General features: G+C 36.9%; 4 protein-coding genes across 8 annotated transcripts; 2 read left to right on the top strand and 2 right to left on the bottom strand.

Moving 5' to 3' along the window:
* The first annotated feature begins 1700 nt into the window (after nt 1–1700).
* LOC127250962 (uncharacterized) lies at nt 1701–7271 on the top strand. Of its 3 annotated transcripts, none has more exons than XM_051274471.1 (9): nt 1701–2089; nt 2299–3011; nt 4145–4221; nt 4306–4474; nt 4561–4649; nt 4738–4896; nt 5014–5091; nt 5808–5911; nt 6752–7271. In XM_051274471.1, exons 2-9 carry the CDS (start codon nt 2330–2332, stop codon nt 6855–6857), a joined length of 1464 nt encoding a protein of 487 aa, XP_051130428.1. In that variant the 5' UTR covers nt 1701–2089; nt 2299–2329; the 3' UTR covers nt 6858–7271. The 3 variants fall into 3 exon arrangements, with proteins under 3 accessions (XP_051130428.1, XP_051130429.1, XP_051130427.1); XM_051274472.1 differs by having other exon boundaries at nt 4732–4896; nt 5020–5091; XM_051274470.1 differs by having other exon boundaries at nt 4732–4896; nt 6752–7270.
* A 757-nt stretch (nt 7272–8028) lies between these two features.
* LOC127250812 (uncharacterized) lies at nt 8029–10616 on the bottom strand. The gene is made up of 6 exons (XM_051274237.1): nt 10467–10616; nt 10106–10255; nt 9775–9876; nt 9153–9320; nt 8755–8919; nt 8029–8632 (listed from the first exon to the last, which is right to left on the bottom strand). The coding sequence occupies exons 1-6, from the start codon at nt 10614–10616 to the stop codon at nt 8261–8263; spliced, it is 1107 nt and encodes a 368-aa protein (XP_051130194.1). The 3' UTR covers nt 8029–8260.
* A 2252-nt stretch (nt 10617–12868) lies between these two features.
* LOC127251074 (E3 ubiquitin ligase BIG BROTHER-related) lies at nt 12869–15221 on the top strand. Of its 2 annotated transcripts, none has more exons than XM_051274637.1 (2): nt 12869–13379; nt 13471–15221. In XM_051274637.1, the coding sequence occupies exon 2, from the start codon at nt 13634–13636 to the stop codon at nt 15041–15043; it is 1410 nt and encodes a 469-aa protein (XP_051130594.1). In that variant the 5' UTR covers nt 12869–13379; nt 13471–13633; the 3' UTR covers nt 15044–15221. The 2 variants fall into 2 exon arrangements, with proteins under 2 accessions (XP_051130594.1, XP_051130593.1); XM_051274636.1 differs by having other exon boundaries at nt 13445–15221.
* Nucleotides 15222–15398: 177 nt separating this feature from the next.
* Nucleotides 15399–21487, bottom strand: LOC127251075 (protein PIN-LIKES 6). Of its 2 annotated transcripts, XM_051274638.1 has the most exons (12): nt 21001–21487; nt 20626–20652; nt 20235–20511; nt 19878–19957; nt 19678–19802; nt 18605–18720; nt 18246–18455; nt 17719–17793; nt 16670–16770; nt 16309–16361; nt 16008–16196; nt 15399–15795 (listed from the first exon to the last, which is right to left on the bottom strand). In XM_051274638.1, the coding sequence occupies exons 3-12, from the start codon at nt 20427–20429 to the stop codon at nt 15674–15676; spliced, it is 1266 nt and encodes a 421-aa protein (XP_051130595.1). In that variant the 5' UTR covers nt 20430–20511; nt 20626–20652; nt 21001–21487; the 3' UTR covers nt 15399–15673. The 2 variants fall into 2 exon arrangements, with proteins under 2 accessions (XP_051130595.1, XP_051130596.1); XM_051274639.1 differs by lacking the exon at nt 20626–20652.
* Between the last annotated feature and the right edge of the window lie 619 nt (nt 21488–22106).

The following is a 22106-nucleotide window of genomic DNA, read 5'->3' as shown; positions in this document are numbered from 1 at the left end:
CATTTATAAATTTAAAATAATTATTTTTTTATATATTGATTATTTTATTTATAAATTTTTTAAATTTTTTAGAATAAAGATAATATAAAAATATTAATATTATTGAATTAATTATATAGCATTTTTATCACATAATATTTTTATTAAAAATAAATATATTTATTTAAAATTATAAATTTAATGTAAATATATATTAATTTAAAATTAATCTAATAAAAATATATATATTAATAATTTTTGCTATTTTATATTTATACAATTTCTAATGAAAAAAAAAATTAATAAACTTATATTAATTTTTTACAAAATATTTTTAAAATAATAAAAATAAATATGTTACTAAATTTTTTCCAATTTTTAAAATTAGTAATAAAATTATAAAAAAGTCTACCCACCAAAAAAATTCAACTAAATATTTTGAAAATAAAGTATAAAATGTCATTAATTGTTATTATACGTATAAATCTAATATCAAACCGTTATTTTATCAAATATTTTAATACAAACAACTAATCGAATCAGCTAGTCAAAACCGCTAATTGAATCAGCTAACAACTAACCGCTAATCGAATCAACTAACAACTAACCGCTAATCGAATCAACTAATAGCTATCAACGGATTGCCAAACATGTAAAATTAAAAATTTAAATAAAATATAATTAATATATATATATTAATAAAATAATTGTTATATAAATATCAGTAATTATAAATTAAAATTAATATAACTAATTTATTTAATTAACTTTTAAAAAATATTGATATAAATTTCAAAATTCAGTTAAAATCTATAATTATTTTTTTATAAAAAAGTAAAGACAAATCAGATGAAACAAACAAAAAAAAAATACTACATCCTTTTGGAAGAAGAACAACATTTGTTTTTCAAATAAATTTTTTAATATTAGTATTATATTGGTTTATAGTGAAAAAAGACAAAAATGTCCATATAAACGTAAAGAAAAAAAAATCAATTTTGGTCCTAATATAACCAAAATTTATCAATTTTGGTTTCAATATAAAAAACTCATCAATTTTAGTTTCATTATAAACAATTTTAATCAATTTTGGTCGTATTATAAACAATTTCAATCAATTTTAGTCACATCGTTAAAATACTAACAAAAAATTGACGTAGACGTAACGAACAAAAACATATTCTGAATTTAGGATAATAGTTAAAATAAAAAAAAAAATCAATAGTAATTCTAATATAATTAAATGTATCTATTTTTAATTCAAATATAAAAATTTACGGGAGTTAAATGTAAATAAAAATCATAAGTAAATAGGGAGTAAAAAAATCAATAGTAATAGTAATATAATTAAATGTATTAATTTTTAATTTAAATATAAAAACTTATAGAAGTCAAATATAAATAAAATTTTTAAAAATAAGTAGAGAGTGCAATATATTAAAAAAAAAAAAAGAAAAGACCAATTTAAATGTATTTTAGCTAAAAAGAATTTAAATAGAAGCGCCCTTTTATTAAATTCATTTTTTATCTATTAAATTTATTTTATAAACCATTATAATTGTAAAAAATGTATCCCCCAGTACTCATAAAAAAAACCCATATACATACATATTGGATGCGACAACATATAACCGATGATTATACGCTTAACCTATAACCGATAATAGTATAAGCTTAAAATAGAATTGCTGTTGTAAACAATATGTATGTATGCATACGATGCGATGCAATGCCCATTACTCCTCCATCAGCTATTGGCTTGCATCTCTCTCTCTGCGCCATAACCCGACCGAGAGAGCGAGAGAGAGAGAGACACCGAGGAAGAGAAAGGGAGAGAGATTCATCGGAGAGCGACAACGCGTCGTCATCGCCACCCAGTTGCGACTCTCATCGTCGCCCCGGCCCGCCCCGCAGCCGATTCTTGGATATTCCCTGCGTCTCTCTGATTTTCGCTTCTCCTGCTCTTCTCTTCTATTTTCCTTCCATTTTCCCTGCCTGCCCTGACCCTTTAGGGTTCTTTTTACCAAGACACTGATAGAATAGACTGATCGCCCTTCCTTCGTTTTCAATTTAACCTCATCCCTTTATCCACGCAGTTTCGATCTCGAAGGTACTTACTTGTTCTCTTTTCCTCCCTCCAATTTTTGGCTTACAATCCTCCTTTTATCCGTCTTTTTTGATCATACGTGTTTATTGTTTAAATATAACAATAAATAGAGGGATAAAAGCTACCCCTCCGCCGCTAAAAAATTTATTATGCTCCTCCTCCCTCCCTCTTGCTCCTGACCAACGTCAATTGCTGCTGCTTTTCTTGATTAGGGCTCGGGTTAGGTTCAAAGCTTCCTCACAAATGGAAGCGTCCGGTGGAAATTCGGACGCTTTTATGGATTCTTTTGCCCCTGCTTCATCGACCGTGTCAGCTCACTCTCGAAGCCATGGAACGGGTATTTCTGCTTCCAACATTCTGCGATCGCCCTTCTCCACCTTATTGGAATACACTGGAATTCTTAGAGCCAGGTCCAGCAACCAAGAGTCCGACTCTTTATTGTATGATGAATCCCACGTTAGATACATTGATCACCGCCCACAACAGCATTCAAATCACTCTCCCTCTCCAGATGCAGATGGCACTGCAAATGCTGGAGAGGTTTCCATTCAGATCATTGGCGCCAGTGATCCTGAGCATGAGAGGGGTAACCCCAGGTTGCATTTAGTGCCATCCGTTGGGCAGCTTAACCTACAAAACCAATCCTTTTCCCGGCCAATTTCTAGGTCAGCGTCTGCAGCGTCTGTGTTATCATCGTTGGAGAGCCAGATCGATTTGAGGACCAATCGTGAGGCTGGGGATGTAGCTACTGATTCAACGAATGCAAGTGTTAATACCGATTCCACTGAGGTTTCTGGTACCCATAACAGGGATTCATCCTCTTCTTACCAAAGATACGACATACAGCAGGCTGCTCGGTGGATTGAGCAGGTCCTTCCTTTCTCCTTGCTTTTATTGGTGGTTTTCATCCGTCAGCACTTGCAAGGTATCTTTCTATCTACTTCATATTACTTTCAGCAATGAGTGCTTGGAGTGTCATGTTAGGCAAACCTATTTCAACCGTGAAGCTATTAGTATGTAAATTTGCACCTACATCTCGAAACAGCTGGATAAAACTAGAGAGGCTTCTTTTTATTTTTATTTTTCATATTTCTCGCCTCTAGTGATTGACATTACTGACACTTCTTGAACCATGAAGTATATATTTCTTATGTTCACACACTCCATGAGTAACCTTGTTTTGATATTTTGTGGAGTCCTGTCAATTGTTTTATTGCTAAGCAAGCACTTAAATAATCAATTGATTATTGATGTTTCATGCATGAATTATATGCTTCTAAACTTTTATTTTGAGCTTTGCATGGCATTTGTAATTTGCGGAACTTGACTGCATGAAAACTGAGATTGATTGAAAAACCCGCAGGTTTTCTTTCTGGTGTTGAATGGCTATTAGATTTCCAAGAATACAAACTTCTAATTGTTCATTCATTTGTTTTAAAAAAGCATCTGCACGGAACCCCCCCCCCCCCCCTTTCAAATTCTAGACATTGTTAAAATGTGCAAGTTTCACCTCAAGTGAATAATATTCTCTCTGCACTTGTAAGTTGCAATAAGTAAACTCATGTGTGAATTATCCTTTGCTTTATCTTTCTTCCAAATCATATTGGATTGAGATTGAAATATAGAAATACAAACTTGTATACTAGTACTTCCTTTGTGTAGTGTTTATTGTTGTAATTATTGTGTTTTTTCTTTTCCTCTTCTTCTTCTTTTTCTTTTCATTATTTTTTTGGGGGATTGATGGGGTGGGGTTTTTTTTTTAATGCCCAATTAACCTGCAAGTAATTTGCCACAAATGGGAACAAGATCAATTTAACCAAAACTTCGAATAGTGCAAATGCAAATGGTCATCAAATGGCTGAGAACAAAAGATTCTAGCAAATTTTGTCAGCGAGATAAGGGAAAGTAAAGAGAAATGTTTCGAAGGATATGGTTAAATTTGAAGCCTCGCAACATTGGCTACCTGCATCTAAAAATTGATGCAGGAGCTTGACTAGAAATTGATTCATCGTCTGTTTGTGTAGGAAAATGCTCTTTGACTTATATGCATTTTTGCAGGATTTTTTACCACCATTTGGATTGCTGCTTTCATGTTCAAGTCTAATGATATTGTTCGGAAGCAGACAGCACTTAAGGTAATGTTTGTACATTGTGAGATCTTGTTTGTTTCAAGATGAAGGCACCATTAGCCTGCCATTGACTTTACTCTTCATCTTCAGGGTGAGAGAAGAATAATATTTCTTATTGGAATCTCCATTCTCTTCACACTTCATGTTGTTGGGGTTTACTGGTTGTTTTGGAGTGATGATCTGTTTTACCCATTATTGATGCTGCCGCCAAGAACCATACCTCCTTTCTGGCATGCAATATTCATTATTATGGTCAATGGTAAGCTCATTTAACAGTCTCCTTGAAATCCTGGCATATTTCATAAAGCATTGTAGTTATTTGTATTAATTATATTATATTTTCAGATACACTTGTCCGTCAGGCTGCTATGGTCCTCAAGTGTGCACTATTAATGTATTACAAAAATAGCAGAGGTCGAAACTATCGTACACAGGTAGATTAAGTTTGTTAGAGTTGGTGACTGTCATTCTTGGGGATAGCAGTTACCATCCGATGAAGCTAACATTGATTCACAGGGTCAGATGCTAACTTTGATTGAATACCTGTTGCTGCTTTACCGTGCACTGCTGCCTGCTCCAGTATGGTATCGCTTCTTTTTGAACAAAGAATATGGTAGCCTCTTCTCATCCTTGATGACTGGACTGTACTTAACTTTCAAGCTTACCTCTGTTGTTGAGAAGGTAGCAACCATGTTTTCTTTGGGTTGATGGTTTTTCAGTATTTGGGTTTTGTTAACTACTCAATTTATGAGTGCCATCTGTTTTTAACATGTTACTAAATTTGTTTGGTATCTTAAGGTTCAGTCATTCATTACTGCTCTGAAAGCATTGTCAAGGAAGGATGTCCATTATGGATCTTATGCTACAACTGAGCAGGTATCAAATTTTTATGGATCCATATGTTGAGTTTGTATAACACTTATCATTTTTTAAGAAACACAACCCCATCCGTGATAGAGACATATGTATACTATTTGCGGAAGGAATCAATTCTTGATATAATAGTGGTTGGCCGTTTTAGTATGTGCTAGATATATCTTGGCATAGGTGCTAGCATGAATTCTGTCTGTGGAAGTGCGTAATTGTGTAATTGTGATGTCCATTTAGCACACATGTTTGTGGATCCCTTGATGTTTTAGTGCAGAGGTAATTTTTCCTATCCTGCAATGATATGGAACTTATCTGATCGTGCTATGGTTTGAAAGGTATTGTGATTGCAGAAAGCAGTAATTGCGTATCTTATTGGATCTTGAAAATTGAAAAACTGATGTCCGGCTAACAACGGAGCTTATTTCTGGGTTTATCTGAAATTATATGCTAAGGAATGTGCCTAAATCTACATATACGGCTTTGCTTTTTGCTTTCACACCATGTTAGTGCTGTTTTAGTTGTGTAACAAGATAAAAGTATTGTGCTGCTGGTACTTGATTGATCTCTCATACTAGTTACTGCAGTTTTTACTTGATTGATTGATGTTGTAATCTGAGATCACAGCCTGGCTTCATTTCAATGTTTCTGAAAATATAATTCTGGAACATAATTTAATATTTTCTGAAGATTTCATTATTATGGTAATATACGACTTAATGCAGGTAATTGCAGCAGGAGACCTGTGTGCTATTTGCCAGGAAAAAATGCAAGCTCCGGTTCTTCTACGTTGCAAACATATATTTTGTGAGGACTGCGTGTCTGAGTGGTTGGTGCCTTATCCTTAAGTTATTTTCTAAAAGTTTAGCAATTTTATTCTCTGCCATAGCTACAACTATTAGTTAAGTATATGTTTGTTGGCTAAGTCGCGCATGTATTTATCTCTGTTTACTTTGTCTTTGATGGTCTTGTTTTGTTAACGACTTAAACGTACAAGCACCCAATGCTGTAAAGGCAATAAAAATTTGTAGAGAACTGGGGAGCCTAGTGTTGTTTTCCACAGGGAGGGACTTATGATATAGGATGTGCCTAGAAACTGATACTACTACCCTTGTGTTCTAGTTATAGTTTGATGCAAGGAAGATGGTAAAATGTATTCCATAGAGATACTAAAAGAGGGAAGGGGCCATCATTTCAACCCGTGGAGACAGAAGTAGGGTCTGGATTGACTTGGTTTGCACTGATGTTTTTCCTTTGATTGACGCTATGAATCTCACAATTATTCAGAGTACATGCAATGAAGAATGTTTTGAATTGTAGTCTTTTGTGTACATTAAACCAAAATACTCTGAACTTTGGTCAATCCTTGAATTCCTTAGGTTCTCTTATTAACTTGCAATTTCCTGAATAATTAAATTGCCATAAGAGATTAATTCTTTCTTGTCCAGTAATTTAGAGGAGTTTATATAGTTTTGTTGAATTAGTGCAAGTCTCAACTCCTATCAATTTTCCTGTTGAGTACTCATTATAATATATCATGTATGTGAGTATGTCCTTTGCTATTCTTAGTAAGGTTCGCTACTCCTTCAAATCAATTAAAATATCTACGGTAGTTGGTGTTAGTTTAATATACATACCATGTTGAATATTATAGTGTTTATGTTCCCAGGTTTGAGAGAGAACGAACATGCCCCTTATGCCGGGCCTTGGTGAAACCTGCTGATCTCAGGTCATTTGGTGACGGATCCACTAGTCTATTTTTTCAGTTGTTCTGAATCCAGGAGGCTATCTGTGTTGCAGCATTATAGGCCCAAGGAAGTAGCACCATTGGTTTTGCATGTAAAGTTTAACACACTGATGAGTGATTGTTTACGGTGGCTCTGACAAATAGTTAGATGCGGCTGATAGAACTCGACCTCCACCTATTGTTGTTGTTGTTGATAAGTTGTAAGCATGTAACGATTCCTATTGGAGCTTCCTCTACCGCTCCTCATAGTAGAATGTATATAGTGCACCATGCTGGCAAGTGTCCGCTGAATTTTGGCAGGCTTTTTCTCTACCCTGCAGGCATGTTTATGAATTAGAACAAGTGCATAGTTGATTACTCCAATGCCTATGGATTATGTTGATCTTATTCCGAGGAATGGAACTTGTGATTACGGGTTTAAAGTCACGTGACGAATAAAGAAATGATCGTGAACTAATTTTATGTAGCAGGATGTGATTGCAAAGCTTTCAAATTATAGGGTAAATGAAACTTAGAAACATTTTGGGATAATGTCGTTTAGACTACAACTAACTGTATATTTGCAACTGCATCAAGAGAATCTACCTGTGTGGTAGAAACAATGTTTAAGATCGTGTGGTACATGGACTGGCGAGCACAAATAGTAACATGACCATCACAACGAGAAGCGTGTTGTACATGGACTGGCGAGCACAAATAGTAGCATGACCATCACGACGAGAAGCGGAAGCTGACGCTGCACTGTTCAGTTGGTGTGAGACCCATCAGGGCAACTCCAACAGTACTCATCTATGAAGTTTGGTGCTTAAAATAGAGATGAATTCCTTCAATCCATTCTGTATTTTGTGGAAATGCTACTACGCGATACTAAAAAAATGAGTTGGAATAAAAATAGAAATAGTGTAATTACTGAATAAAAACTGCATACATAGAATTTGCGGATGAGAGATGCTCACCATGTTTAACTTTGAATTATGGGAAGTGAATGAAAATGGGATGCCCTTCAACGGAACTACTAATTGCTTTTGTGTTTTTCCAAACGACACACACAAAAAAGAGGTGTATATATATATATATTCATGTATATAGTCGGCACCCAATGAAATGAGATGGGTCGGGTCGGGTCGGCTAGTGTGACTGAAATCAATGTAAGATAACTTTATTCACCACCACCCACAAAGCAAAACATACATAAGAAGTCTTGTCTGTGTAATGTGTTTTGTCCTTAATTAGCTTGCTGTCAAGAAAACCATATAAGTAGGAACACTGACTGAACACACTTGCTGTGCCAGCCAGTAACCTGCCCTGCCTCGCAAAGAAATAGGTGAATTGGGGCAGATTCAGAAACGACGTTGTGATGAAACAAAATGCAAGAATCCAATAAAAACAGAACAATGAATAGCGCGCATGCATGCATGCATGATCATATTATTATTGTCTGATTGCGTCTTGTGGAGCAGCAGCAGCAGCTAGCTTGGTCAGCATCATCTTGGGAATTTCTGCCGCCTCCGCCGAAGCGGCTCTGTATAGGCGCATGCTCGAAGAGTTTGAGTTGGGCGAGGAAGGTGGGGACACAGACGCCGACACACACAGCCTCATCCTTGCATTTGATGCTCCTCCAGCAGCTACCGGGCACACTTCGATCACCTCTTCCATTCCCTCGTCCAAGTCCACCAAGTCTTGCATCGACAATTGGTGATATTCCACAATCTCCCTCAAGTACCTGTTCTCCCGGGCATACACAGAATTCTCATGCGCCAGCCTTGCCTTTTCCTCCAGCAGTGTCTCTAGTTGCCGCCTTATCTGAACATGAATATGAGCATGAATAGTAATGATAACAAACAAGAACAGCTACAGCTACAGCTACAGCTACAGATCAACACAACCCAATATGTTCACAGTTGCATGTATGCTTTGAGTTGTACCATGTCATCATCTGCAGGATTCACCCCCTTTTCCCGTGCCTCTCTAAGGATTTTATTCTCCTCTTCAAGCTGAGAGCACCTCTGTTTTGAAAAAGCAAGCTCGGCTTTAACTGTTTTCAGCTCTCGCAAGAGCAGCTTTGCCTTGGCAGCCGTTGCCATTGCCACCTAAAATCATGACCCAAATCCAGTTTTACAAATAATGATAAATAAATAATGATGTACTGATCAAATCTGCGACAAAAATGCAGCAGAGTCGAATATAAATCACACTCAGTCAGTCAGTCAGTCAGTCCGCAGGGAGGTGTTTTTAATTACTCCATGATATATTTATATGGTTGATGATCCCAACCATGGCTCTCATTCACACAACACAATCTACACAGTGGTGGCCACCTTACGTCGCGAGATGCCTTGAGCTGATCTTCTCGGCTGGTTTGGTTCAGCGATGAGCTTGACTGCTGCTGCTCTGATGTGGGATTTTGTTCCTCCGAATTCAACCCTTTTCTTCTTATCTGCAGCATGCGCGGTTCTTGCATAAGGTTTTCAGTCTTATTTTCAGCCATCATCTGAAAATTTTATTACAGACAGACGTCAAATGTAAAATGGCTCATAGCAGCCAGCAACTTCTGTTAAGAGGGTATCAATGAGTTGTAAGTGGAGTAGTCTTCCCTCCTTATAAGATAGGGGAGCTCCAACATTACTTTCCTTGTGGATATTAAATACTTTCTTTCGAGATGATAATCTACTATAGCTCTCAAACTATGTTAAGACTAATACGAGTATCATAGCTCTGAAACTATGTTAAGAGGGAATTGGTATTTCAACTTAAAACCAATTGATGATTGTAAGTGGAGTAGTCTTTGTAAGATAGAGGAGCCCCAACATTACTTTCAATATGGGATACTCGACAACTTCTGAAAAACTATTACTATTATGATGCTACTTCATTGTATTGGATAGATGACAGAACGGCTGCATATGCATTATTTATTCGCATTGATTGCACTAAAATGTTCCTACCTCTGAAGCAGTGTCGCCCATGTGGTTCATGGAAGATGCGAGCGCATCTGTTCCCTTAAGCTTGCGCAAGGTGGGATTGTCCATTGTTTTGAAGCTTCCAGGCTTGCAGGAGTTGAGTTATTAGAGCGAGAGAGACAAAGGCAAATAGAATACTATACAATAAAATATAAATACTAGTACATATACATATGCAAAAGAATCGAACAAGTAGTGGAGCCATCACAAAAAGGAAAGAGGAGAAGATTTTTAGATTTAGCCAAAGAAGAGCTCAGCAGCAGCAAAGGTGGTATGGGTACGTATGTATATTAAAAAATTGAGATTACTACCCTACCTCTTCAGGTATGGTGGAAGAGGCAATGCGTTCGGATTCAGAATCCTCCTCGAGGATCGCTTTAGCCTTCCTGGCAAGAACCCCCCAAAAGCTTCCTGCTTCGTTTGAACTTCCCATCGACGTGTAGTCATAGGTTGGGCCTCCTCCCTGCTATTTTGCATATATTCGTTCCATGAGAAGCCAACGTCGCAGCAGGTGTATATATGGAGGAGATTGCACGTTTCGAGATGGAAGAACGGAAGGATAAGAGGCAGAACAGAGGCATTCATTAATTCATTCACATTGTTTGAAAGATTGATCGGTCGATCATTCGCTAAGAATAAACGGAAATGGAGAGATGAGAGAGAGAGAGAGAGAGAACCGTGTGCTGTTGTCGGAGAGCAGTGGGGCGGGCATTGGCGGAGGCCTGATCAGCCAGGGACGAGGATGCTGCGGGGTCATCTGGCGGCCGGTACATTTCTTCCTTGAAAGTGGCGGATCTTCCCAGCCCTTGCCTCCTCCTGTAAGCCATTCTCCTCTTCTTCTTCTTCTTCTTCTTCTTCTCCTTATTATTATTAATATTATTATAAATTTAGTTCTAATAACTTGTGTGTTGAAGGGAGGGATCTCTTCTGATCTGTACGAAGGTTCAGCCGCCACAATTCGTGCATCAGAGGTGGAACACCGACAGAGTCAATGTAAATCGATTGGATGGTGCGATTGGGAATCGAATGGTGGAACAGAAACAGAAAACCAGAGAACCAAAGAGAGCGAAGCTGGTTATTTTGCAGACAACGAAAAAAAAGAGAGAGAGAGAGAAAAAGAAAGGAAAGAAAAGAAAAACGAGAAAAACAGAAAGAAGACAAGAAAGGCGATTGGATAGTGAGCAGGCAGGATGATTTCGCGCGGATGGGAGCTCACATAACCGTAACCAACTCCCCTGTTTTGATGCTGTGACACCCGATACACACACATATATATATGTAATGTATGTATGCATTATAGATTTGTCCGATCATCCTGCTGCAGGTTAAGGTTGGTTACAACTTACACCACGTGTGTGTGTGTGTGTGTATGTAGGTATATGCCTACTAATAGTAAATATACGAAAATTGAACTCACTCTCCTGCCAGACAGACAGCAGAGAGGTTCACAAAAAAGAGGAGATTCAATTTAAGAATACATAGCCACGTACCCACCCACCCACCCACATTGACATTCCAATGAGCGAGTGAATGAATTGAAGGATCGGAGGAGGTGATGCGAATGCCATGGAAATTGGAATTGGAGCATCTGCATCTGCGTCTGCGTCTGCGTCTGCGTCTGCATCTGGCAGCTGGAGGATGTCGATGATATTGTCATATATGCTCTTGCTCTTGGACAGGCAGGCAGGCCGCAGGAGCCCAACAAATGCAACAATGCTGCTTTGTTTGTGCTTGTATTTTATAGAGGAGCTCTCCTTCCTTCTAGGTTAAAAGATATATATATATATATATATAATTTGATGATAATATATGGGAAAACGAATGGAACTGCTGCTTTTCTTTTCTTTGCCTTATGTTCGATTGATTAACAAGAAAGAAGCAAGGTATGCATTACTTTGTTCCCTCTTTTCAATGATTGTTGCAAATAGGGCTGTTTTTTATGTTTTCTTTTTTTTTTTTTTTAATCATGGAGAGAGAGACAGAGGTGAGGAGTTGAAATCCGATCATGGATTGATAGAATATAATGCTGCTGTTACGTTGGATCATGCATACGGAGATCATCATTGTCATCTACTCAGACTTGATTGAGCCCTTGATTGATGACAATGACGATGAAATGACAAGACCTTTTTTTTTTAGAAAATTTCATAATGTATTTTTTTTTTTTTTTAAGCCATGAAAATCCACAGCGGCACTATAACGAAATTCCTATCGAACATAATACTCTTTCAAATTAGGTTCAACAGCCTCAAAGATTTGATAGAATATAATGCTGCTGTACATGCATACGGAGATCATCATTGTCATTTACTCGACTTGATTAAGCCCTTGATTGATGACAATGATGGGTGTGTTTGTTTTGTGCTATTGGTAATTTTTTTTTTATATATAAATTATAAAAAATTGTATAAAAAATATAAAAATAATGAGCATGTAATATATTAATTTTTTTAAAAGATCTGAAAAAAAATAAAATAAGGCCTAATGTTTTGAAATTAAAAAATATTTCCTCCACCCCATATTTTATCACTCCATTTATTATTTTTGTATATTAAAAATAAAGATAAAAAGAATAAACTATTATATAAGGGTGTGTTTGTTTGGAAATTTGATTTTAAATACACTGTTTATCCCATTTTTTTCTCAAAAAATATCAAATTAAAGACCTATTTTTTTATTTTTTATATTATACTAAAAATTAATTTTACATTCAAAATATCACATCAACACCTATTTATATCACATCATACAACTATTCAAATTCAAAATTTTTACTATTCAAATTTCAACTTAAAATCCAGACTCCGAACAAACACACCCTAAATGTAATGATATTTTTATAATATATATAGTAAATGTAAATAAAAAAATATTTGTAACGAGTTAGATAAATAGTATAGACAGAAGCAACAATTATTTAATTTATTTATTTTTATTAGAAAAAACTAAGTAAATAGTAAAAACTTATAAATCCACGAGAAAACACCGCCTACAGTTTTATTTTTTTTGTCTGTATAGTTATGAGAAGAATGTGTGTTACCCTGTTTCCTCCTTCAAATCAAATACCGCTACTCGCTGATGGTCACCGTCGCCCGTCGTTTACTTTTACATCGACACTGACGCACCCGCACCGGCGCCAGCGACTACTGCCACTGGCTCCACCACATATTCTCCACTTATTTACTTCCTTTCCTTTGTTCTTCATCCTATCTTTTACTCCTCTTCCTCTTCCTCTTCTTCCTAGCACTACTTTATCGGATCTTTCGAGTTTTCCCCTTCTTTAAAACCTCCGATTTTTGCCGATTCTTCGTGGAATGGAATGACGGCTGAATCTGTGCTTGACCATCTCTATTTGATGCTAAACCCTACTTGGATGCACTATTTCCCTTCCTAATTTGTGATCCCGATTTTGACCAGGTGGATGCGGACTTCGATTCCTGTGATTCTCCATCATCATTAGGTCGGTCACTGCGAAGGAACTGCTGTCTATTTCAATTTTTTTGCCCACTTGAGGCGCCGCTGCCTTTCCAATCCCAAATCTTAACCCTGCTGCTGTGCAACGATTTCCCCCATTACCGGAATCGATATACGTGAGTTTCCAGACTTCGTGTTCGTTCTACATCACTTGGCAACTCATTTTACGTCTTCTTTACAGTCTCACATGGACATATACTCTGACAGTAATCTTGGGGAGTCTTCTCGATACATATGTGACAGCTTAGCTGCTCATAGCTCTCCTGTGCTCTCAGCCACATGCTCTTTATGTCATAGAATCCATTCATCAGATGATGGGAATGGTGATCTTGAAGCTATCAACATATGTGGTGATTGCAAATTTTTGTTGATGGAGGACATTGAGACCACATCGCCGGATATGCATCAGATAAGCGTACCTGCACCCAGGAGGAGGTACAGCAGCTCTGAATCCATTGAGAGTATGTTATCTCAACAATTTTCGCAAGCCATCACCCTTGCTAGGCAGAACCAGGCCATCGGTTCTGAGCACAACTATCAATCTGTAGGAGAAGTTGCTGCAGATTTGGCGCAGCAATCTAGTTCTCATACTACTCCCCTTGGGTCTAGAAGGTTTAGGAGAGTGTTTTCAGATTATGACAGCGATGGCTTTGATTCTCTCTACGGGGAGAGTGAATCACTTGTCAGCTTCAGGAGATCTAGAATTCTTTGTGGTGAGGCTGATTCCATTTCTTACAGCGTCTATGAAGGGGGCTCTGAGGCCTCGGGTGATGGTCAGAGTATGTTTGAAGATGAAAATTTTGGCCTTCCAAATGGAGGAGGGAGTGACCTAGAAACTGATACTGATATTGATCCAATGAATGTGGGTCTCTATCACTGGAACACCGAAGATGAGGAAGAGGAGGATGAAGATGTCGATGAAGACAACAGTGAACAGGAGGGAACTGAGGTTGAGATGAATGTTGGTTTGTCAAGACTGAACTCCAGAGATGTTCCCATCCCTGCGCGCAGGCAATCTCTGTCCCCTGAAGTTGAGGGTGCATTCTCACTAGGAGTGGTCCATGGGAGGATACAAAGACACGCTGATGCATTGTCAGCCGGTATTGAGGAGTTAGTAGCCAGGAATCATACCGGTGATTCTGTAGATTACCTTGAAGGCTTTGAAAATCTTCTTGAACAACTTTCCGAAGCTGAAAATGGTTGGAGAGGGGGCCCTCCTGCATCCGAGTCATTTGTGAACGGCATGCCCTGCTTGACTGTTAATGAAGACAAGCTGGATGGTATGATATGTGCAATCTGCAAAGATCCGTTCAGCGTTGGCACTGTTGTGAAGCAGCTCCCCTGTTCTCATCTCTATCATCCCTCTTGCATCTATCCATGGTTGAAGGCAAGAAACACATGCCCACTTTGCCGTTATGAGCTTCCAACTGACCCTAGTTATGAAGGAAGGAGTAGGGACTGGGGGGGCAATGAATACAGGAGGCTTGGTGCCGGTCAAGGCCAACACGATGTGAGACAGAGTGGTTCATTGGAGGGTGAGGGTGTGGGTGAACCTTTTCAACTCGGTCCTGCAGATTCTGACAGCGAGGGTGCTGCTGCTGCAGCTGCTGCAAGGGACATTCCAAGAAGTGGATGGTTATTTGCTGCAGCAGCAGCTCCATTTGTGGGTATATTGGGAATGTCTCTTATGATGTGGTTTTGCGCCAAGAAAAGATGCCAGAGGAGCCACATTCCCTGCCGCCGGGACTACGGTCAGAGGTGGTGGCGGCTGTATTTCTGACTCTCTACCAATGAATGATCCGATCCACTAATAATATCCACGGCTGGAGCAGTGTCTGATAATTGGGTGTGCTTGGGTTTCTTTCTCCTACGCTGCCTGCCTGTGCTTCTGTGCCATGCAGTTGTGGGACTTCGTTTCTTTCATTTTTAGAGCAAAGAAGACTGAGAATCTTATTCAAGAGTACATATTGTTGAAATTGATAAAACAGACAAACTAGCCAGAGCTTGGATGAAAAGTAAATGGGCAACTGCTCAGTGCAGTGCTAACAAGTTCTAAAGACTTCAAAAGAAAATGAAAAATTACTCCATTGAAACATAATCAGCCCTAGCGCCGACAATCAATTAATGAAGTTAAATAGTATGAAAATAATGGAAATTTTATTCAATCAAACCCCATAAAGATCAGATTCAGAACAAGCTTGATTTAATTACGTAGAGAGTTGAAAGACAGCATGAGCGTACAAAGAAAAATGCGAACCATACTTGCTTTACATTATTGCATATACAAAGTAGTCTCTACGAACGAACCAATTGCACCCCAGCCACCCCGCCGTCTCCTGGATGTACGTACTATCTTATACTAGCACTCGCCATAAAGACAACACAAAACAGCTGTCTTTCCATTATACATTCAAAATAGAATGTTGAGATAGAGAATAATCCAACCAGCCATCGAGAAAACAGCAAAAATATGAACCCAGAACAGTACAGCTGCTGCATCCCTCCCGCATCCTCGCAGATTGGCAACGGCACCTGTAAATAAAGCAACATTTTAATACTGACAGGGCATTACGGTGTCTTGTACAGTGTTGTCCCCAGACAACTCCTAACAATCCATCTTATATCAACAGAAATCGCTTTTGCATCTCATGCATGAACCAGCGATGTTGGAGTGCCTTGGCCAAGTATATAATAGTGCCAACTAGATATTGTACAAGAAAAGAACCCCAGAAGGAAGTGCTTGCCTGACAGAACGGAAGTAGGCATTGTGTGCTGGAGCAAGAGCACAAATCTGAACATTTTGTCATCAGGGGGTAAAAAGCCCATCTTATCAGCCAGCATGACAATACCTAGTCCAGTAGGTGGAACCAAGAGCAATCGGCCAAAAATAATCGCTGCAGTTGTGCGTGCCCCAAGTTTTGAACTTCCGGGCCCTGCATGCATTCATATCTAGACACTTCAGCTAACCCGGACAAAACCAATAGCTAATTAACAAGAGAATAAGGCAGCCAGATGAAATAATTAACGAAGATTTCAGCATATTACCATCCACAAGGTTGCCTCCTAAAGCCAGTAATATGCATGGGATCATTGCGTCCCTGACAATGAATTTCAGTGTTAGAAAATAAATGCGACTACTTACTGAACAGATAAATGGTCTAAGCCTATCTGCAATTTTACCTAACTCAATGTATAGGAAACCTAGTTAAGCATTTCTAAAGAAAAAACAAAATATTGCTGCGTGTAAAATTTATTTGCTAAGAATTAAAGTAAGCAAAGGTCCTGCTAAATCCTCCACAGCCACCTCTTCTGATTGTAAATAATTTATTTGCACCGCGCAATGAGAAATACTTCAGAGTCTTAGGATACAACCAAAATAATACCATTCAAGGAAGGAAGAGCATACCCAAGAATCATACAACTGTCAGTGAAAAAGTAGAGGGGAGCATCTGAAGTGAAGACTAATTTCTTCAAAGAAGGAATGCATCCTAGTACTATCGCAATAATCTGTAGAAAAGAAAAATGTAAAGAATCCGATCATAAAAAAATAAAATGTAAAAAATAAGAATGAAACAATTGGTCCAAATAAATTATTATGCACACATAAGTCCTGTAAAAAACACAGGGAAAAAGAGATAGTAATAGTTAGGTTAGCATGCTTCCAATCGACCTCTCTCATATGTGCATGGCTCAAGAGAATACAAATGGGCAACATTAAGCTCATCCAAGTTCTACATTCTGCTGCTTAGCTAATCAGCCCTCAAGTTGGCATAATTTGGATTTGTCCGACATATCACATCGTAATACACAGAATACAAAATGAAGCATCAAACTTCACTCAAACATAACAATGCGCAAACATAAAGAAGGTTCAGGAAGGAAGTCAAATGACCCGGCCTCCCCTGGCTCTTCCACCTTAAAGCATTTTTTTTGCAAAAAAGAAAAGAAAAACAAAAATTTCAAGAACAAACAGCTTGTACAAAGGAATTAAATAAAATTACTGAAAATATTACTCCATCCGTCCCACTCCAAAGGGGTCCTTTGGGATTTTGTATTAGATTAAAAAATAATATTTTATTAGTTAGTGGAAGTGTTGTAAGAAATTTTGACATTTTTGTCATTCGACTTTATGTATAAAGTAACTGTACATATAAAAATATATTTCTAATTGAAGTTAAAGTTAAGAATATTTTAGTATTAGTGTATGGTTACTTTTACTAAAACAAAAAAAGAATACTTTGAAGTGAAACGAACGAAAATGATAAAAAAGATACTTTAAGATAGGACTGAGGGAGTATTTAATATATTACCAAAAAAACCAATTTTCATTCAAAACATCATGTCAAACACCTCTATATAAATCACATCAAACTCAACAATTCAAAATTTTACTATTCCCAAAATGCAAATCTAAATCCAAATCCAAATCATAAAAGAGCAAACCCCTAAACTTACCGAAGCAATAATAGGAGGCTGGATGATTTGCTTGAGCTTCAACTTTTCATAAATATATTTTAAAAAATCTTTGACCTGCATGATGGAAGACATAATTGAGATCTAACCATAAAATCAACAACATCAAAATCATAATCTATATGAAGCTGAAAAAGTATGCACAATTGACCAGGGCGACAGGTTGACAGGATATTGAAAGATGGGTATTGCTTGTTTTATTTCATTACGTGTACTTTCTTCGTACAAGAATCCCCACCTAGAATTCATTGTACTAATACATCAACATACACAGAAGATCGGTGCTCGTTACTTTCTAGATAAGTATTTTATCCCATATTTCAGAGGTACTTAGAAATGTTGATACGTCAAGTTCAATGTTGCATAACCAATAAACTCTAAATCTTTTTGAGATCACTTTCATTGTCCACTTGATTATCAGGTGCATGCTTTCCATACAGCTATAGATCTTAAAGTTTTACAGAACTTCAGAATTGTATTGAAAAGAATGACTAGAACTAGGTTTATACCTTTTCTTTCCTTGTGATGCTTGCATGGTTTCGAATAGCCTCCTCTGCAAGTAGAGGAAGTTGCTCGGGAGAATTATCTTTTGTGAGCGAATTGGAATTATTTCTTGTATGATTCTTCATAGATAGATTTTCATCATCAACATCAAATGTTCCACCAGGAGGTGGGGCAAGCATGTGAAAAACATAGGTATACAAGACAATAGCACCAACCTACAAAGAAAATGGACAAAATCCTTGTTCATTTACCAATGCACAGTTGATGGATTCCATCATGCTGTATTTTATAGGGTTATGATTCATGATACTTATTCAGAAGTAATGTACCAACATCATCACAAAATAGATTCTGAATAGTTTACCCATTGGCCAAATGAGATATATGCATTTCCATTTTGAGAGCATTTCTCACCAAACGGATTTGTCTTATCTCGACAAAGTGCTGCAATCAACACAAGTGGAACATTTCCAATATTCCCTGAAAGTGGAAATAGTTAAGAAGGTGCTCTGACTTTGGAAAGTGAATTACAAAAAAAGCAGCAGTAATTGCAAGAGAGAATTGATGATAAATATGGATAAGCAGTAAATAGATTTAACATTTAATCAATAACTTAATAAAACCAGAAGATAATCACAATGATTGGAGGCTGTAGCAGGCATATAGTCAAGTCATGACCTATCTTTCTCTTCTAATAATAATAATAATAATACGACAGAGAAACCAGATCTAAGCATCAGTATGTCATGATTGACTGAACTCATTGGAAGTTTGGAATCCATGATTGGTGTCAAGGGAAAGAGTGATTTTTAATATAGTCAACATTTGAAATTTGCTATTTGAATTAAAAAGATCAGTACCCCCAATTGAAAGTAGGTCTATATATAGGGAATGTTACAATGGTATTATGTAATTCTGTTAATTTGCTTATAGCAAATACTTACATGTGCAACACATAAACCTAAATTAAAAATATAGGTATATAATTATGTACAGTTGTATACTACTGATAAAAATCAAAATTAATAGAGCAAGTTATAAACAAGTCATGTTCCAAATAAAACTTTTTATCAAGAACCAAGGGTAGAAAGTTTGCATATGCAGTTCTTTATTCATAGCTACATGTTCAAATATTCATAATATTACTGTATTTATATGTATATTAAACATTATAAAGTTTGTCTGACTTGTTAGAGCAGTGCCTTACTACCTTTTAAGGTATGACCAAGCATAAAAATCCTTGTGCTATGTTCTGGATTTTGAAAAGACAATCACCAAAACCTATACTCTTGGCAGATTTCACAATCACATCCATATATATCATTTCTTTTTTTCTTTTATCACATGCTAAAGTCATTCAAATTGTATTGAGCTCACAAAAAGATTGTGCTGGAATATACAAACAATCCTTTCAGCAAAAATATTACAAAAGTTTACCTATTCCAATTTGTACTATAGTAAACTTGAAGAATGGATATGGTGGGTGGACAATTGAAGCCACAATAAGACCTATAATGGAGCCTGATATGGTGGCCAGGAGAACATTCACAGGAATGAACCACCTGAAACAAGGGAATGTTTAGTAACCAATTGAACTAGTTATTTTAAGATTACTAAAAACTCAAGTCAACTCTTACCATTCAATCAAGTTCTGAAAAGTTATGGCCTCTCCCAGTTGAGAGAATATCAAACAAGGGAGCAGAAGCGAGAATACTAGCTGCATCAAGTAAAGAAACCAAATAAGTTGACTATATGGTAATTTGGATAAGGCAAGTAAATGGTGTTCAAGATAAAAACAAATGAACACGATTATACTTCCATGGAAATGCGAATTGAAAAGGCTAAGCCCTAAAATGTACCTAGAAAGAGAAATTTTTAATGAGAATTTGATCTCTACGGAAAGTTCTCTACTAGAGGACGTGAGCTACACATACATATTATACTGAAGTCCTAGAAACATATCTAGTAATTATCTAAGAGATGTGTTTGCTTACCCCATTTAACAGCTTTCTTCCATTAGCAGGTAAAATATTTACATATTTGGAGGCCATCAGAAATCCCAAGAAACACAAGGTAAATACTTTTGCTATAGGCAAAATAGCAATCTTAATAGTTCCAAGCAGCGACTGTCCACCCTTTTGGGGCTCTGTTAGGACCTGAATCAATAGCCTTTGAACTCTATTCATCATATCTGAAATAATGCTCAACTGTAGAAGGTGCTTGAATTTTTTGTAAGTAGTATCCCGTAACTGGAAACAGGAACGCTCGTACCTGTCAGTACATATGTGGCAAGAAACAATATAATCAATGGGATTTCAAAACAAAGTTAGCAAGAAACAATATAATCAATGGGATTTCAATCAAAGCGTGAGTATGACGAAAAACCTCCGGGGCCGCAACGTGCCTCTAATTCTGCATGTCAAAAAAAGAAATTAGCCTTATAAAGATTTTTATTACAAAAAAGGAAAAAAAAAAAAAAGGGGTGTAGGAATGGCCACTGCTCTGAAATAATTATGGATGGAGAAGTGAGAGGAGAAACAAAAAACTTGAATACTGATGCGAGGACGGAAACATGAAAAACTTGAGAATAAAAGAAAATAACAAAAAGAGTACGTAACCACAACGATTCAGATTTTAGGAGTAAAACGCGATCAAAGTAGCACAGAAGAAAGAGACAAAATATTATGATGAACTTAAGGATCTAAAATATGTATATATATATATATAGATAGATAGATATATAGACATGAAAGAAGTTACCGAGGAAAGAGTAGTAGCCAGTAGGAGTTGATTGGCCGTCCGGCGTCCGGTACAAAACCTCACAAGTCACTTAAACAACACAGGGAGTGGAGTGGATCGACGATGTTGATGCAACGAGAATTCTGAGAAACAAAAGATGATTTCCAAACTGGAGCAGCAGTGAGGAATCGCGGGACTGATGAATCACTGGTGGAGATGCGACCGGTCCTTAAATAATGGGATGCGGAAGATGGTTGATTCAGGGCTGGGCTGGGCTGGGCTGAAATTTTGGGGCCGGCAATCGCAACCCTAAACCCGGAGTGGTGTTTTGCGGTGGTGCGATTGCGGGTGAGATAACAATAATATATTGATCGATGTGTGGCGTCGCGGCGGAGAACAGGCGGAAGTTAACGTTGTTTGTTTGGACTCCCCCCTCTCTCTCTCTCTATAACACTCCAAACTCCCTCCCTCTCCCTCTGCTCTGCAAGGGTCTAGCTAGATTCGACTCGAGTCTCGACGCTCCTCGTGTGCGCGTGTGTGTAGATCTTTCTTCTTCCACTCAATTGCTGCCAGGTGTAAGGCGTATGTATCTTGTCCCTGTAGAAGTCCAAGTCCAACCGCTGACGGTAAAGTTTTATTTATTTTTTTTATTTGAATTTTAATTTAAATCATATTGAAATAAGTTTTGGATTACATGCTGATTTGTTAAATTAATTCAGCATGTGCTGATTTAATACTAGCAATTGATTAGAGAATGATAATTTAGTCAATTCAAATATTTATTATTAATCAATGGTGCTAAATTTTGAATTATTATGTTCAGCATAGAATCTCATCAGATCAAAATAACAATATTTTCTCCGGTTAATAATTTTTTTAGTAATTAAGAATTTTTTATAAGTATTTTTATTTTATTATTTCATCCGTCCTGGATATTTTATCCTATCTCACAGTAGACACAGAAATTTAGGAAGAATATAATTAGTAATTAATTAAAAATATATTAATGAAAATAATTATCGTATAATAAAAATAATTATATATTAAGATTAAAATAATTGATTAGTATAATTAAAATTAAAAAAATTATAAATTAAATTTTTAAAAATAAGATTAGAGTGTATAAT

Source organism: Andrographis paniculata, unplaced genomic scaffold (genome assembly GCF_009805555.1).
Source record: "Andrographis paniculata isolate CXL003 unplaced genomic scaffold, ASM980555v1 Contig38END, whole genome shotgun sequence".
In the NCBI taxonomy this organism is placed as follows: Eukaryota; Viridiplantae; Streptophyta; class Magnoliopsida; order Lamiales; family Acanthaceae; genus Andrographis; species Andrographis paniculata.
The sequence above is the reverse complement of the archived record's forward strand: the minus strand, read 5'-3'. Positions and strand labels throughout refer to the sequence as shown.

What these genes read in the sequence shown, in the direction of transcription:
- LOC127250962 (XM_051274470.1), top strand. Translation starts at nt 2,330, where the DNA reads ATGGAAGCGTCCGGTGGAAATTCGGACGCTTTTATGGATTCTTTTGCC. An exon ending in CTTATGCTACAACTGAGCAG is followed by an intron (nt 5,092 to 5,807) that starts GTATCAAATTTT and finishes GACTTAATGCAG; the next exon opens with GTAATTGCAGCAGGAGACCT. An exon ending in GAGGACTGCGTGTCTGAGTG is followed by an intron (nt 5,912 to 6,751) that starts GTTGGTGCCTTA and finishes TTATGTTCCCAG; the next exon opens with GTTTGAGAGAGAACGAACAT.
- LOC127251074 (XM_051274636.1), top strand. Translation starts at nt 13,451, where the DNA reads ATGGACATATACTCTGACAGTAATCTTGGGGAGTCTTCTCGATACATA.
- LOC127251075 (XM_051274638.1), bottom strand. Translation starts at nt 20,429, where the DNA reads ATGATGAATAGAGTTCAAAGGCTATTGATTCAGGTCCTAACAGAGCCC. An exon ending in AGCCTCCTATTATTGCTTCG is followed by an intron (nt 16,771 to 17,718) that starts GTAAGTTTAGGG and finishes TCTTTTCTACAG; the next exon opens with ATTATTGCGATAGTACTAGG. An exon ending in AGGAGGCAACCTTGTGGATG is followed by an intron (nt 16,197 to 16,308) that starts GTAATATGCTGA and finishes GAATGCATGCAG; the next exon opens with GGCCCGGAAGTTCAAAACTT.
- LOC127250812 (XM_051274237.1), bottom strand. Translation starts at nt 10,616, where the DNA reads ATGGCTTACAGGAGGAGGCAAGGGCTGGGAAGATCCGCCACTTTCAAG. An exon ending in CTTCCACCATACCTGAAGAG is followed by an intron (nt 9,877 to 10,105) that starts GTAGGGTAGTAA and finishes AACTCCTGCAAG; the next exon opens with CCTGGAAGCTTCAAAACAAT. An exon ending in TGGGCGACACTGCTTCAGAG is followed by an intron (nt 9,321 to 9,774) that starts GTAGGAACATTT and finishes TAAAATTTTCAG; the next exon opens with ATGATGGCTGAAAATAAGAC.